A 17,357-nucleotide genomic window follows, 5' to 3' on the forward strand; every position below is an offset into this window, starting at 1 on the left:
CATGGGGAAAGGCTAAAGATGGAGGTACAGACTGGAATTACACAAACCGCAGCCCAAGGAACACTTCCCACCAGAAGCCGGAAGAGGCCAGGAAGGGTTTTCCCCTCCCACCCTTGGGGGAAACGTGGCCCTGCCAACACCCTGGTTTTGGACTTGTGGACTTCAGAGAATAAATGTGAGAGAATAAGTGTGTTGTTTTTGAGTCATCATGATGATGGCAGTTTCTTACAGAATCCCTAGGGGACTGACACAATGGGTCTTGGCTTTATTTGCTCAAGGTCTGGGCAGCAGCCCTCCAAGTTCAAGGGAAACTGGCCAGAGTATTTGCAGGGAACCAGGTGAAAGGAACAGCAGACACAATCCAAGGAAAAAGCGCCGTAGAAGGGACACAGAGCCATGAAAAAAGGTGTGGTCAAGGGTGCACTTACAAGCAGGTTTCCACTGGCCTTGCCTTTTGGGCTACACCCAAGAGGAGGATGGCAAATCCACGGGATGCCACGATCCTTGGGTGCCAAGACACCAAAACTTGCTCATCCAATCAGGCAGTAGAGATAGGAGGAGAAAAGATGTAGAGGAGGTGCTGCAGACTGTTAGTCTCTCAGACACGGGCGCATAATTCTTTAATAACAACTCTATTGCTATATAACTGGCAAGCTGTGTGTGTGTGCTTGTGTGTGTAAATAAAGTGCAGACTTCAGTTCTGACATACGTACATACTTGTGAAACATCACCACATCAAGATAAACTTCCATCTGCTGGTTCACGCTCCAAATGCCTACAGCAGGACTCAAACCAGCGCCCATATGAGATGCCAGCATCACAGGCAGTGGCTTTACCTGCTGTGCCACAGCGCCGGCCCTGCGCATCTTTTTCTCTCCTTAAGACTCGTTTTATGGGGGCTGGCAATGTGACACAGTGGGTTCAGCCTCTGCCTGCAATGATGGCTGGCATCCCATGAGTGCCAGTTTGAGTCCTGGTTGTTCCACTTTGGATCCAGCTTCCTGCTAATGCACCTGGGGAAACAGTGGAAGACGGACCAAGTACTTGGGCCCCTGCCACCCATGTGGGAGATCCAACAGGGTTCCAGGCTCTTGGCTTCAGCCTGGCTCGGACCTGGCTGTTGTGACCATTTGAGGAGTGAATCAGTAGTTGCAGACTCTCTGTCAACCTGTCTTTAATTCTGACTTTCAAATACATAAATATAACATATATAAAACATTTTAAAAAAATCTTCTTTTATATTGAAAGTGGAATTCTTGAAGATTGAATGTAGTTGGCTCTTGTCTCCTTATCCAATCTAACAACCTCTGCTTTTTAATTGAATTGTTTAGACCACTTAAACTTATTGTCATAATTGATATGGCAGGGTTCAAATATATCATTTTGATAACTGTTTCCTATTTGTATTATCTTTTCTTCTTTTTCCTTATTTTTCTGTCATTTTTTAGGTTGAGTTTTTTATGATTCCATTTTATCTTCTTTCTTGGCTTATTAGGTATAACTCTTGTGTTACTTTATTTTTTTTTAATTTTTTTTTTATTTTTTGACAGGCAGAGTTAGACAGTGAGAGAGAGAGAGAGAGAGAGAGAGAGAGAGAGAGAAAGGGAAAGGTCTTCCTTTTTCCATTGGTTCACCCCCCAAGTGGCCGCTACGGCCGTCGCATTGCGGCCAGCGCACTGTGCCAATCCAAAGCCAGGAGCCAGGTGCTTCCTCCTGGTCTCCCATGGGGTGCAGGGCCCAAGCACTTGGGCCATCCTCCACTGCACTCCCGGGCCACAGCAGAGAGCTGGACTGGAAAAGGAGCAACCAGGACAGAATCCAGTGCCCCAACTGGGACTAGAACCCTGGGTGCTGGCGCTGCAGGTAGAGGATTAGCCTAGGGAGCTGCGGCACCAGCCTCTTGTGTTACTTTAAATGTCCATCTTTCACTTATTAGTCTACTTTCAAGTAATATCACTCTACATATATAAGATCTTAAAAGAGGAGCCAGTGCTGTGGCGTAGCAGGCTAGGCCTCTGTCTGCAGTGCCAGTTCTAGTCCCTGTTGTTCCTCTTCTGATCCAGCTCTCTGCTATGGTCTGGGAAAGCAGAAGATGGCCCAAGTGCTTGGGCCCCTGAACCTGCATGAGAGACCTGGAAAAAGCTCCTGGCTTTGGTTCAGCACAGCCCTGGTCGTTGTGGCCATTTGGGGAGTGAACCAGTGGATGGAAGACCTAACTCTCTGTCTCTCCCTCTCTCTGTCTATAACTCGCTCTACCTCTCAAATAAATAAATAAAATCTTTTAAAAAAAATCTTAAAAGAATATTATTTCCATTTCTTTGTTCTTTGTGTTATTGTTTCATAAATTTTACTTCTACGTAGGACATGAACCTAACAATGCATTGTTACTACTTTTGGTTTAAAAAGTCAATAATGTGGGGCTGGCTGGCACTGTGACGTAGCAGGTAAAGCTGCTGCCTGCAGTGTCAGCATCCCATATGGGCACTGGTTCAAGTCCCAGCTGCTCCACTTTTGATCCAGCTCTCTGCTGGGAAAGCAGTAGAAGATGGCCCAAGTGTTTGGGCCCCTGCACCTGCGTGGGAGACTGGGAAGATGCTCCTGGCTCCTGATGGGCCCAGCTCCAGCCTTTGCAGCCATTTGGGGAGTGAACCAGCAGATGGATGACCTCTCTGCCTCTCTGTAATTCTACCTTTCAAATAAATAAATACATATTTTTTAAAAAAGTCAATAATGTGGGGCCAGTGCTGTGATGTAGTGGGTAAAGCTGCTGCCTGCAGTGCTGGCATCCTATATGGGTGCCAATTCAAGCTTTCCACTTCCTATCCAGCTCTCTGCTATGGCCTGGGAAAGCAGCAGAAGATGGCCCAAGCTCTTGGCCCCTGTACCCACATGGGAGATGTGGAAGAAGCCCCTGGCTCCTGGCTTCGAATAGGCACAGTTCTAGCCATTGCAGCCATCTGGGGAGTGAACCAACAGATGGAAGACCTCTCTCTGTCTCTCTCTCTCTGCCTCTCCTCTCTCTGTGTAACTCTGACTTTCAAATGAATACATAAATCTTTAAACAAAAATTTAAAAAAGGATTTATTTATTTGAAAGGCAGAGTTACAGAGAGACAGAGGCAGACAGAGAGAGAGAGAGAGAGGTCTTCCATCCGTTGGTTCACTCCCCAGATGGCTGCAATGGCTGGAACTGTGCCGATTCGAAGCCAGGAGCCAGGGGCTTCTTCCAGGTCTCCCATGTGGGTGCAAGGACCCAAGGACTTGGGCCATCTTCTTCTGCTTTCCAGGCCATAGCAGAGAGCTAGACCAGAAATGGAGCAGCTGGGACTCGAACCAGCACCCATATGGGATGTCAGCACTGCAGGCGGCAGCCCCCTTGTTTCTATTTTTAAGCTTTGTTAAAAAGGACCAGAGGTGTGCCAGTTCTAACAGGGCCAAGAGAGCCAGAAAAGTGGGCTCCCAGTGGGACCACTATTACCAGCTACGCATGGAATCTGGAGACACAGGCTTCCCTAGGCACGACTTCCCCTCACTTGTCAGAGAAGACCATCACCAACAGAGCTAGTGACTTGACCTCCTTGAGGGTAGAACCTGCAACTAATGCAACCCTGGATCTCCAGCAGCCAGGAAGGCAGATAAACATGATTTTTGATTCAACATAATCATAAAAATCCCACCATATCATCACCATTATAATAGTAGCTATGTGCTTGACATTTTGCATGCTTTATCTTATTCATACCTCAAAACAATTATTTTAGGTGTACATCACTCCTACTTTACTGATACAGAGGAGGCCACAGTACGGTGCAGCAGGCTAAGCCCCCACCCGCAGTGTCTGCGTCCCACACTGGAGTGCCAGTTTGAGCTGCTCCACCTCCACTCCAGATCTCTGCGAATGCTCCTGGGAAAGCAGTGGAAGATGGCCAAGTGCTCTGGGCCCTGCCGCTCACGGAGACTGGATCTAATTCCTGGCTTCTAGCTTTAGCCTGACCCAGCCCCAACCCCAGCTATTGCAGCCATTTCGTGAGTGAACCAGAGATCTGTCTCTCCCCACTGCCCCCCACTACGCCCCATCACTCTGCCTTTCAAATAGATAAATAACAGTTAAAAAAAAAAAAGAAACTGAGGCTTTAAAATGTTAAATAACGTCCACATGAATGCCAACAACTAGTTAGTGGCAGAAGCAGAATTCAAGCCATGCCTAACTGGGCTCCTAGCCTCTGTATGACACTATGTCTGAGCTCCTAGCCTCTGTATAACACTATGTCTGGGCTCCTAGCCTCTGTATAACACTATGTCTGGGCTCCTAGCCTCTGTATAACACTATGTCGGCCCCTAGCCTCTGTATAACACTATGTCTGAGCTCCTAGCCTCTGTATAACACTATATCTGGGCTCCTAGCCTCTGTATAACACTATGTCGGCTCCTAGCCTCTGTATGACACTATATCTGGGCTCCTAGCCTCTGTATAACACTATGTCTGGGCTCCTAGCCTCTGTATAACACTATGTCTGGGCTCCTAGCCTCTGTATGACACTATATCTGGGCTCCTAGCCTCTGTATAACACTATGTCGGCTCCTAGCCTCTGTATAACACTATGTCGGCTCCTAGCCTCTGTATAACACTATGTCTCACACAGTTTTTCTGAATCACAGACTTCCTGCTGAAAGACTAGCCTCCGACTGTGGGGTCTGAAGCACCGTATCTCCGCTGATTCAGAACTCTCGCAGAGCAACATGGAAGGCTTCTCCCGGAGTGCTGATTCTTACTTCACATTTACCTGCTTCCTGTCACATGGGCCCTGGTGAAGAAATCGGTGCTGCGTGATCTCATGGAATACTTTGTGCAGTTTGGTCCCAAACTCCTGTGTGTCAGCCGCCTAGAATGAGACAGAGAGAACACACTGAGGCCCAGTCCTGGACACCAAGAGGGACTATTCACAGGAAGTTTATACGGCGGAAGCATAAGGCAGGTAGGGAGGTAGAACACTAACATCCCTCTCAGTGTTGGAAGTTTCCTTAGTCTCCCTAGAGGCAGGAGAGACGAGACAGAAAGAAGGCCTGGGACACTTGCCACGAGACAGGGAGTGTGGATCGTGTATGCCTTCCCATTTCTGTCACCCAAGCAAGAACCTTCAAACCAGGGCCTTTTCCCCTAACTCTGCAGGAGGAGATAAGTGTCCCAGAGAGCTGTCTGTTCCTGAGGGGTTATATAAATGGTTCTGTAAAATAAACTCCCAGATTCTACTGGACAGCAGAGGCTGACTGAAGAGCTTTTCCTCAACTAAGACCTTTACAGATGACAGGAACAAAAGAATACCGTTTCACCCACAGTGAATGGGTAAGCGCATTCTATTTTTTAATACACAGTGTTAGAGTTAAGGGGGACCAGAGTAATCACCTATGCAATACACTAATGTTATAGATCAGAGATTAAAACACATGAAGGAGAAGTGACCCAGTCAAGATCTCACGGCTAATTAGTACGAAAGTTAGGGCCTTAATGCATATCTTGGAATTCCTAATCAGGTATTCTCCTCATACTCTGAGTTACCCACATAACCCAGAAAGTTGAAGCAATGATAAAATACACTAACTTATAAAGGTATTTTACTCCTTAAAAAATTTAAAGATTTATTTCTTTATTTGAAAGGAAGGTAGAGTTACACAGAGAGACAGAGAGATCTTCCATCTGCTGGTTCACTCCCCCAAATGGCCACAACAGTCGGGGCTTGGCCAGGCTGAAGCCAGGAGCTTCATCTAGGTCTCCCATTGACCCAAGCACTTGGGCCATCTTCTGTTGTTTTCCCAGGCATATTAGTAGAGGGAACTGGATTGGAAGTGGAGCAGCCAGGACTTGAACCAGTGCTGAAATGGGATGCTGGCGACACAGGTGGTGGCTTAACTCATTATGCCGCAATACTGGCCCTGGTATTTAACTCTTTGATCCAGTTAATTCCATTTATAGAAACTTATTCTGAGAAATAATTCAAGAGACAACATCATACAAGGGTATCAACTGAAGCATTATATCAGGAGGAATGTAACCAACTTAAATGTCTAACATTAGATGAATGGTTTAGATTAAAATGACACAGTAGAATACTGATTAACCAAAACAAAATCCTAAGACTGTTGAAATGGAAAATGTCAACTTATATATTAAAATGGAATGTTCTCATGGCAACTGTATAACATGAGATAATATGAAAAATTATAAATTATAGTGACAAAATTAGTTATTATTTAAAATTTTGTGTTATGTTATCTTTTTAAGGAAAGACATGCATAAAAATGAAGCACCGGGGCCAGTGTTGTGGCACATTTGGTTAAGCTGCCGGCATCCCATGTGAGTGCAGGTTGGAGTCCTGGCTGCTCTACTTCCAGTCCTGGCTTTGGTGTGGCCATTTGGGGAGTGAGCCAGTGGATGGAGGCTGTTCTGTGTAAATATACAGCACACACTTAGCCCTCACCTTCATAATAACCCTGTGAAGAAGCATTTTTTTTTTTTTTACAACTTGTAGATGAGCTCAGAGAAGTTAAATACAGGCTAAATCTACATAGCTAGTAAATAAATGAGTCATGATTTGAACCCAAGCCTCTGATTCCCAAAATCTCTGCCCCATGCATCCTGTCACATACATGTAATACTTATAGTTGCTCAGTTATTCCCAACGTGCCGTCACATGAAACAGCAGAGCACTCCTAAACAAGGCACGGGGACTCGCTGATCTCATCCCAGCTTGGCTCTTAGCTAGCTGTGTGGCCTAAAGGAGTCAGACATCTTAAAGAACTTGTATTCTCATTGATAAAAGAGTATACACACTACTATACAATCAACAAATATTTCTGATAACACTTAGGCCTGATAACAAGATAGGTAACTGGGGGCCAGTGCTGTGGCATAGAGGGTAAAGCCACTGCCTTCAGTGCTGGCATCTCATATGGGCGCCAGTTCAAGTCCCGGCTGCTCCACCTCTGATCCAGCTCTATGCTATGGCCTGGGAAAGCAGTGGAGGATGGCTCAAGTGCTTGGGCCCCTGCGCCTGCGTGGGAGACCTGAGGGAAGCTCCTGGCTCCTGATCAGTGCATCTCCAGCTGTTTCGGCCATCTGGGGAGTGAACCAGCAGATTAAAGACCTCTCTCTCTTTCTCTGCCTCTCTGTAACTCTCCCTTTCAAATAAATAAATACATCTTTTTTTCTTTTCTTTTTTTTTTTTTTTTTTTTTTTAAGACAGGTAACTGAATGCCATTAAAGCCCTGGTACCTTTAAGCCGCCCCAGTCCCCTGCTAACCTGAAGGGCCTGGAGACAGGTCTTTCGGAAGCTGCCATCGGTACTCCCAGTCACAATGGTGAGGATGGAATTCACAGCCACAGAGAGGGAGGCCTTCAGTTTCTGCTGGGTCTGGGGGACATAAAGAGACATGAAGGGTGAGACTGCATAGTTCCAAGCTGCTGGCTCAGAGAATCCCAAAGGAGCCAGAGATTCCAGTCTGAGCAGCAGGATTTCATCCTTCTCCCCCACCCCGCCCTGGACCCAGAAAAAACACTGAGATCATAACATAGCTTCATATCATGACCCTTAGGGCTTATACATTTTTTTTTTTTTTTGAGAGGCAGAGAAAAAGGGAGAGGGAGGGGGAAGGGGAGGAGGAGGGAGAGAGGTCTTCCATTCACTGGTTCACTCCCCAAATGGCCGGAATGGCTGGAGCTACGCAGGTCCAAAGCCAGGAGCCAGGAGCTTCTTCCAGGTCTCCTGCGCGGATGCAGGGCCCCAAGGCCTTGGGCCATCTTCCACTGCTTTCCCAGGCCACAGCAAAGAGATGGATCAGGAGTGGAGCAGCTGGGTCTCGAATTGGTGCCCGCCCATATGGGATGTTGGCACTGCAGGCGGCGGCTTTACCCGCTACGCCACAGTGCCGGCCCTGGATTACAAACATTTTTAAATGCTCTCTCCTTTCATAGACATAACTTACTGCCACAGATGCATTCAGAAGAGATAAGCAGTAAGGCATTGATCAATAGAATAGATATATTTACTATTTTAAAAAAAAGGAAAAGCTTTAAGTTTTGTTCTCTTTGTGTGTGTGTGTGTGTTTTTTTTTTCTGAAGAGAAGGTCAAATGGAGTTAAAAAAGAAAGGACACGTGATGGAGGAGATGAGCAAAGCAGGCAGAGAAGGCACTGGGACTGGTGTTGTTAGCAGCCGGTTAAGCTGCCACCTGTGAAACTGACATCCTGCATGGAGTGCCAGTTCGAGTCCCAGCTCCTCCACTTCTAATCCAGAGTCCTGCTGATGCGCCCAGGAAGGCAGTGGAGGGAGGCTCAAGTGCTTGGGCCCCTGCCACCCATGTGGGAGACCTGGATGGAGTTCCTGGTTCCTGGCTTAGTCTGGCCCAGCCCTGGCTGTTGTGGCCATTTGAGAAGTGAACCAGCAGCTGGAACAGTGCACTGTGCTGTGCATGTTTCTCTCTCTCTCTCTCTCTCTCTCTCTCTCTCTCTCTCTCTCTTATGCTCTGTGTTTCAAATGTATAAATAAATCTTCACAAAAAAAGCCCTGGTATGAAGAATTAGGAGATGGGAGAGGAATGTAAAGTCTAGTGAAGCAGCAGCTCCAGAAGTATGTGTGGGAAAGGGAGACACAGAGATAAGGCCCCGGTACAGCACCTCCGATTGTTCACTATTATTTTTGTCCCTGTTTATTCAAATCCATCCACTAGGAGGGAAGACTGAACAGGCTGACTACAGAGATCCACCTAAGTTAGAGCCTGAATTCCTAGGCTACAAGGCAGGGTTGTAAGGTCACCCTAGGGGACAGAAAAGGAGAGGAACAGGCTCTTCAGGCCTGTCTGCCTTACGCTCTTTATTCGAGAGCAGGAGAAAGGAGCCTGTGGATTTCTCATTACCTTGACGGCCTGATGATGCTGCCCCAGGACTTGGTCCACGGTGAACTGGATGGAATCTCGCACCGCACTGTGGCTCTCCCTGAGGACGGTACTGAGGTGAGTTGTGAGCAGAGTGTGGACCCCTAAAGGGAAGGAGGCAATCAGACCCCTGAGCAAGGATGACTATTTCCAGACCGCTGCTCCATGCTCGGAGTCGGGACCAGGACTGCGAAAGATGTCTCTTGGAATGGGTCACTTTATTTTTTAATTTTTTATTTTAATTTTTTTTTGACAGGTAGAGTTAGACAGAGAGAGAGATAGACAGAGAAAGGTCTTCCTTCCATTGGTTCACCCCCCAAATGGCCGCTACGGCTGGCACTGTGCCGATCCGAAGGCAGAGCCAGGTGCTTCCTCCTGGTCTCCCACGTGGGTGCAGGGCCCAAGCACTTGGGTCATCCTCCACTGCCTTCCTGGGCCACAGCAGAGAGCTGGACAGGAAGAGGAGCAACCGGGACAGAACTGGTGCCCCAACCAGGACTAGAACCTGGGGTGCCAGCGCCACAGGCGGAGGATTAGCCAAGTAAGCCGCAGTGCTGGCTGGAAGGGGTCACTCCTACCTGTGCACAAGCAACTACTTTTTCTTTAAATATAACCCTCTTCCCTCCCCCAGCAACTTTTAAACCCGCCCAGTTCTCACTTACAAATGAAAGAAAGTTCAAGAAAATTATTTCTGGAGAAACAAATGATCCTGTTTAATTCACACCAGAAATATATACCACAATAATAATGATGACTCCCACAGGAGAAGAGAAGGGGTGAGAGGGTCAACCTTCTGGAGCGTGGCTAACTCCCTCCACACCTAGCTGAGTGTCACCATCTGGTGAGCCACCATTGCTGGCAGCATGTCAATTCTTTCTGATGTGCTGTGGTGAGGAAATTATGAATTCTGAGACCTGCTGGTACAAGCTCTTTTTTCTTTGAAAAAAGAAAGAAAGAAAGATTTATTTATGTATTTATTTGAAAGGCAGAGTTACACAGAGAGAGAAGGAGAGGCAGAGAGAGAGAGAGAGAGAGAGAGAGAGAGAGAGAGAGAGAGAGAGAGAAAGAGAGGTCTTCCATCCATTGGTTCACTCCCCAATTGGCTGCAACAGCCGGAGCTATACCAATCTGAAGCCAGCAGCTAGGAGCTTCCTCCGGGTCTCCCACGCAGGTGCAGGGGCCCAAGGACTTGGGCCATCTTCCACTGCTTTCCCAGGCCATAGCAGAGAGCTGGATCAGAAGTGGAGCAGTCAGGACTCGAACTGGCACCTATATGGGATGCCAGCACTGCAGGCAACGGCTTTACCTGCTACGCCACAGCGCTGACCCCAGGTCCTTTTATTTTTTTTTTATTTTTATTTATTTACTTGTATGAGACCAAGTGTCCCTGGCTGCTACAGGGATAGAGCAGACAGGAATAGTAAGAAACAACCTTACTTTGAGCAAGAGGAAGGACAATCCAGCACTAAACAGCTATACTGTAGTCTGAATCCTGCTTCCTCAGGGCATTTTAAATGGAGAATTATTGAGGCCAGCATTGTGGTCTAACAGGTTAATATGTACTGGTTAAATCCCCACTGCTCCATTTCTGATCCATTTCCCTGCTAATGTACCAGGGAAAGCAGAAATGGCCCAGGTCCTTGGGCCCTTGCACTCTAGTGGGAGAACCAGATGAAGCTCCTAGTTTTGGCCTAGCCCAGCTCTGGCCACTGGGGCCATTTGGGGAGTGAACCAGTGGATGAAAGAGCTATTTCTACTTCTCTCTCTAACTCCGCCTTTCAAATAATCTTTTTTTTTTTTTTCAAGAAAGATCGAGAATCATCTCTCAATAATAGGCACCCCTACTTGACATCATGCAGAGAAGCCAACCGTTGGAATGACAGGCAAGAGCACCATACAGACACAGGAAGACAAACACAGAGCACCTAGACAAAGCGCTGCTTAACGAATCTTCTGTTCTCAGTGTTTTTCTGCTCTCCTCTGGATATTTTGTTCAAAGACACCACCTGAGGCTGGCTGGCTTTTCCTTAGTACTGCATTAAGAATGCAAGCCAGAGAGAAGATTTACACGAAGCACAGTGATTCTTTCTGGTGGAGAGGCTAAAGTGGTTGGCTCAAAAGGAGTCTGGAGCTAGAAACAGAACACTGATTCTAGGATCAATTCTACCACCAACTAGTAGAGAAGCAGCCACTTCCCCTTCCTCCCGTCAGTATAGAACAAGGCTCTGTGCCACCTACTCACAGGTAGGTTGTGTGTGTAAACCAGGATACAACATAAGAAGTGTTCTGAAGTGTACACTGTTCCAATGCACACTGCAGTGTTCAAAGGGAAACACTGCTGTTGCCATGATATCATGTGGATTCCTGTTTCTACAGTGTGGTCCTAAGAATAGCCTCAAGAAATCAGATCCCTTTTGAAAGCAGACATGTAATTAAAAAGCCAAAGTTCATTTCTAAAACTGCTGATACTACCAGATGCTGCTGACGTTGCAGCAGAATGATGAGTTAATCATAGAAAAGTTACCATGACAAGGTGGGCAGGAGGCCAATTCAGTGATTTTTAAAAAGACACATGGAGACAGACTGTCACTCTGCACAATCTGTTTCCTGAGGCGTTTGGAGGAAGCTCTCAAGGATATGAGAAGGAAGAGGGATAAGGCGGCGCCGTTACTGCTTTCTCGGGCTGCCCTCACTGTGCAGCTTCCTCAGAGCTGCCGGTGTTGGGGTTAAAGACACTTACGTTTGCTGATGCAGTGATTAATTTCTTCCTCCTTCTTTCTCTAGGAAGGAATTTAATGAACTGAACACTATTATTTTTCAATGTCAAAAACCGGTGAAGTATATATGAAATTATCACTTCGTGTCAAGAGAACCTTCCTGTTGAAGTTGTTGGCAACAACATACATCCTGCCCACTTCCAAGTGACTGACACACTACATGCGCCCCAGGATGGGCCAAGGGGACTGGCAAATCCTCCTCGTGTCTCAGTATAAAGTCTTTTCTCCCTCAGAAGTTTATAGGAGAGATGAAGACGGCATATCCCAACGTGCGGCTGTAAGGCTGGGGACCTTGTTTGGAAAGCATTCCCAGAGGACCCTGCGCCCCCAGCTCAGCACTTGAGGAAAGAGGGTACAGTACTTGAGCTGCTCTCCTTCACAGTGCTCGTCCAAGCTCAGCTGCACTGTCGCCTCCATGGCCTGCACCTTAGCGTTGCTGTCCTGTGTAAGCCCTTGATCTTGGCCTGGTGCTGCTCACAGGGCCTCCTGGTGGGTGTGGGTGCTGTAGTCCAGGTTATGGTGCCCATTCACATGAGCGTCCAGGAGCTTCACGTCCAGTACTGCTGCCTCCATTGCTCTTCTCTCTGCAAAACACTGGCAGAACTCCTCAGCGACTGCCACATCACTCAGGTCCCACTTTACCTCCCCTCTGACTTGTTCTCAAACTCCTCCTCAGACAAGGCTTGTTCTTCTCCCTGGATGCCTGGCTCCTGCTGCTCTCAGAAGGCCCAGAGCTTCTGAAATGTGAATAACTTCAGTGGGAGTCCTTTGAGGCTCTGGATGAGGGAATGTCCAACCTCATTATCCCCAGAGCGACAGGAAGACCTGCAGGAGGGGAGTACCACTGAAACTGAAATAGGACGTCACAGCCTCCCTGTAGGCGTCTGGTGGCTTCACACACAAGCCAGCCATTGCTTGATGATAATGTTGCCAGTATCTTGCATATCAGATGAGGAGACCAAGACTTGGCAGTTTTTCATGTTGACACCTTCACTGCCATCTCCCACTGTGAAAGTCCAAATGGGCACCAAATCTCGCGGATGCATACTTTACAAATCCCAGGCGGTGGGAAAGTGGAGTCCTTGTTTTCAGTGGTATGAATTTCTTTTTAATCCAATACTGAGGACAACTACTAAGATACCTAATGGAAGCTTTCAGAATCAAGCTAAGCAGAAGTATATAAGGGGCTGGCACTGTGGCATAGCAGGTAAAGCCACTGCCCGCAGTGCCTGCATCCCACATGAGTGCTGGTTCCAATCCCGGCTGCTCCACTTCTGATCCCGCTCTCTGCTATGGCCTGGGAAAGCAGTGGAAGATGGCCCAAGTGCCTGGGCCTCTGCACCCATGTAGGAGACCCGGAAGAAGCTCCTGGCTCCGGATCAGTGCAGCTCTGGCCGTTGCAGCCATCTGAGGAGTGAACCAGCAGATGGATGATCGATCTCTCTCTCTCTCTGCCTCTCCTTCTCTCTCTGTGTAACTCTGATTTTCAAATAAATAAATAAACCGTTTTTAAAGAAAGTATATAAATTATCAGAGTCCTATAAGAATAATAGGCAACACTGGTTTCTGAGGAATCTGAGTCTGTAAGATACATTCAATAGGACTGAGAACATGGTATCAAGCTTACGGTATCCAGGATCAGCCTCTGGCAAACTTAAAAAACAAACTATAGGAGGTGGCAGAGCTTGTTAAGGAGGTCTTCAGATCGGAAGGGCCTCTGACATCATCAAGTCTAACAATCCCTTGTTAAAGATGCAAAGCAAGACTAAGTTGATTTATGTGATCTGCTTCGAAGCACCATTGAGGAAGCTGATGTTTGAGCTAAAATTAAACACAGATGTCTTTCTCTCTTTTTAAAATGATATAACACATGCCTGGAAAAAAAGTTCTGCTTTTTTTTTTTTTGAAGATTACTTGTTTGAAAGGCAGAGTGACAGGGAGAGACAGAGAGACACACAGCAAGAAAGAGATCTCCCTCCGGCTTGTTCACTCCCTAAATGGCTTCAATAGGCAGGTATGGGCCAGGCCAAAGCCAGGAGTCTGGAATCCATCCTGTTCTAGCACATGGGTGGCAGGGGCCCAAGTACTTGAGCCACACTTTGCTGGCTTCTCAGATACACCAGTAGGAATCTGGACTGGAAGCAGAGCAGTCAGGACTCAACTGGACAGTCAATGCAGGATGCTGGTACTGCAAGAGGCAACTTAACCCACCGCACCACAACACCAGCCTCAAACCTGGTCACTGGTTCCTATCCTGTAGTCCCTTCCACACATTAAGCTGCTCTTCTTATCAACCTCTGTCCTTGTGAACACAGGCCAGGTAACAGCCCTGGTTGTCCTCACCTGAGACCTCCTTGCTGAAGCGTTATTAGTTTGGGTCTCATAGTTCCCATTTTTCTGGTCATAATCAATGGAACAGCCGGGCATCACAGAACGTGAGCTCCTCAAATAAAGAGTTGCAAGCCCAAGCCCAGGAACTTCTCTCCCAGAGTACGTGTGTGGGGAAACAGCAGGAGAGGCCTTGAAGGAAGGCTGCAGGAAGAATCCCAGAGCTGGCTATGGTTTGTTCAACAAATAGTTGGCACCAGTCAACATAAGCTCTCCTGATCCAGGGTGATAAGCAGTCGTATGACATGGTGGGATCAGGGCCACGTAACACAGCACTGGAATGCTTGCAGGGCAGAGTCCCACAAGGACACAAGTCCCACGCAAGGAGAGCACTGACATGCATCAGAGGCACCAAGAGGGAGGCTCGTGAACCTTCCCCAAACGTGTATCAGCTCCACTTCTCCTAACTTGCCTCAAGGTTAGGAGGGCAATGAGCAACAGTAAGTGTACAACCCAAGGCCTACTGGATTAAAATGCATAAACCATGGCTGGCAGTGCGGCACAGTGGGTAAAGCTGCTGCCTGTGACACCACCATCCCATATGGGTGCCGGTTCAAGTCCCAGCTGCTCCACTTCTGATCCAGCTCCCTGCTAATGGCCTGGTAAAAGCAGTGGAAGATGGCCCAAGTACTTGGGTCCCTGATACCTACAGGGGGGATTCTGATAAAGCTCCTGGCTTCACCCTAGCCCAACGCTGGCTCTTGTGGCCATCTGGGGAATGAACCAGCAGATGGAAGATATATCCCTCTCTTTCCCTCTTTGTAACTCTTTCCAAAAATAAATAAATAAATATTTTAAGAAATTCATAAACAAACTCAAACTCAGTGGTTTTCACACTGAGTTTGGGCCCCACCTTTGTCCAAGGAAAGCCCTCTCTGTATGTGTGGCCGGGACATATTTTAGAAATTCCCCAGGTAATATATCATGCAACTAAGGTTGAGAACCACTGCTCTAAGGGGATACACTCTTAGGAAGCATTGTAGGAAGTGTCTGCTGATTTCTGGCTAGTGAAATCTGAGAATGTCACATTTAAGTGTTGCACCCACTTTTCCACAGGGCATATCATTTAATTTATTAAGCAAGGTTTTTCACTGAAATTCTTTATTCTACAGAAATATATCTAACTCCTTTTATCCTCTTAGCACTTGGCTCGCCCAAGTTGGCAACCCCATTCTCCTGTACCTACCCCAGAGTTCCGTTTGCTGGACTGGAAATCCACTGTGGAAATCCATAAAGAGAAAAAGTAGCAGAGTTCGTCCTGGAGGGTCCATATTCTGAGACTGATCCTGCTGACTGGATCCCACCTGATAACCCACATCTGGAAGCATGACATCTAGAGGACAAGATATTACACACATTTTCAACATAATCAAGTCCTCAAGATATTCAGCGACTAAGCAACCTATATCCTGAACAAAAAAGACCTGAGAACAGGAGAGTTAAACGCAAACACTCACTTCTCCCTCTTGAACCTGTTTTTCTATTCATACAACAGAGGCAAATAACAGTGACTCACAGGAAGAACATCAAAATAACAACGGGGTATACAATGCAAACCAGGGCTGGCTTTAGCTCAGCGGCTCCTTCATCTACTGAAAAACGCAAACCAAACAGCACGCCTTTCCGTTTACTGGAAAGTATTACACAAAAACTCAATTATTCCTCAAATAACCTTGTAAGGTAGATATGACAAGCAAGAGGCAGAGGGCAGAGTCTAACCTGAGTAATGACAACAACTAACTCGCACGATGCATCAGGAACCATATAAAATTCATTTCAAGTACTATTTTAACATTTAGACTTCATAACACCACCACGGGGTAGGACTGAATTGCTAAACCATTTTACAGATAAGAAAACATGCATAGATAGGCTAAATATCTTGCTTACCGTGAGCTACTGAGTAGTGGAACTGTTTTAGACCTTGCTAGGTTGACTCCAAAATCTGTGTTCATAACCCCAGTACTATCTGATGTTTGGGTTCTCAACTACTTTGATGCTCTATGGCCATGTTCTAGCACCTGGAGCCTTCAATACAATCAGGACTGTCCTACGTTCCAGATCCACACAGAGAAATACCTCTATGCGGATCTGGATTCTGTCCTTTAGAGTAATGAGGAAGGAATTAAGGGGTCCTTTTCTATGTTGTCCATTTCCAAACAAGCAAGTTCAGGTATCATGAAAATAAAAATGAAACAGAGAAAGAGATGTCAACATCCCTAGAATTCACCCAGGTCGTCCCTCTTCAACTGATGGCATGATTCCGTTCTCACAAAATGACTTCCTCTAGAGGACCCTGTCCAAGGACCCCTTTCTTCTCAGCCCCATCTTTTGGAAAAACTACCTACCTGAGAGAGAGAGGAGAAAACAAAACAAAACAAAACACACCTCATCCCAGGCTTACTTCGCAGGTGAAGCTCCTACCATTCCCCTGGAGACACTGCCAATCCTCAGTTCACTCCTCCCCTGCCAGTCACAACCCCAGAACGCCTTTTCCTCACTGATTATCTCTATCAGGATCCAAATGACCAGACTACCATCCAGACTTCAAAAGGGGCCACGATGTGGCTCAGCGGGTTAACGCCCTTGCCTGAGGCGCTGGCATCCCATACAGGTGTTGGTTCAAGACCTGACGGCTTCTCTTCCGATCCAGCTCTCCGCTGTGGCCTGGGAAAGCAGTAGAAGACAGCCCAGATCCTTGGGCCCCTGCACCCGTGTGGGAGACCCGGAGGAAGCTCCTGGCTCCTGGCTTGGGATCGGCAGAGCAATTGGGGAGTGAACCATTGGATGGAAGACCTCTCTCTCTCTCCATCTCCTCTCCCTCTGTAACTATGACTTTCAAATACATAAATAAATCTTAAAAAAAAGATTCTAGCTAACAGCAGTCAGGCTCAAAACTGTAGATCTCCTAGCACCAGTCCAGGGTTCCATATTTCTGTTTCCCACTTGTAGTCACTGGTCCTGTTATCAACCACCCACGTTTTAGCCTAATTCTCTAAAAGCCAATGTGGTAAGACCCTACATGAATATTGCAGCCAGCTTCCTAGGTGCAATGCTAGTGATGCCTTACATTTGTGCTGTTTTAATTTTTAAAATTTTATGTGAATGTTCTTACTTCATTAAGAAGCATTTCTTTTCCACAACAGTTCAAGGTGTCCTTGCTCACTCATTTTTTAAAGCCCTCAAATGGATAGATCAAGGTACAATAGAGGCTGGCGCTGTGGCTCACTAGGCTAATCCTCCGCCTGCGGCGCCGGCACACCGGG

At 47.0% G+C, this 17,357-nt stretch overlaps 1 protein-coding gene and 1 non-coding gene across 2 annotated transcripts in view; both read right to left on the reverse strand.

Moving 5' to 3' along the window:
- TOP6BL (TOP6B like initiator of meiotic double strand breaks) overlaps positions 1-17,357 on the reverse strand; it is a 95,020-nt gene that overhangs the window by 6,405 nt on the left and 71,258 nt on the right. Inside the window, exons 10-13 of the mRNA XM_089303922.1 lie at positions 15,278-15,424; positions 8,909-9,030; positions 7,298-7,408; positions 4,784-4,882 (exon numbers count right to left, since the gene is read on the reverse strand). Of these exons, the coding sequence (XP_089160048.1) occupies positions 4,784-4,882; positions 7,298-7,408; positions 8,909-9,030; positions 15,278-15,424 (479 nt within the window). The remainder of the gene's footprint in view (positions 1-4,783; positions 4,883-7,297; positions 7,409-8,908; positions 9,031-15,277; positions 15,425-17,357) is intronic.
- Positions 10,294-10,424, reverse strand: LOC127482549 (small nucleolar RNA SNORA63). The gene has a single exon (XR_007912311.1). It is a non-coding gene; the product is annotated as a small nucleolar RNA SNORA63 (small nucleolar RNA).

Source organism: Oryctolagus cuniculus, chromosome 1 (assembly GCF_051225735.1).
Source record: "Oryctolagus cuniculus isolate XC-2025 breed Fujian yellow rabbit chromosome 1, ASM5122573v1, whole genome shotgun sequence".
Taxonomy (NCBI): domain Eukaryota; kingdom Metazoa; phylum Chordata; class Mammalia; order Lagomorpha; family Leporidae; genus Oryctolagus; species Oryctolagus cuniculus.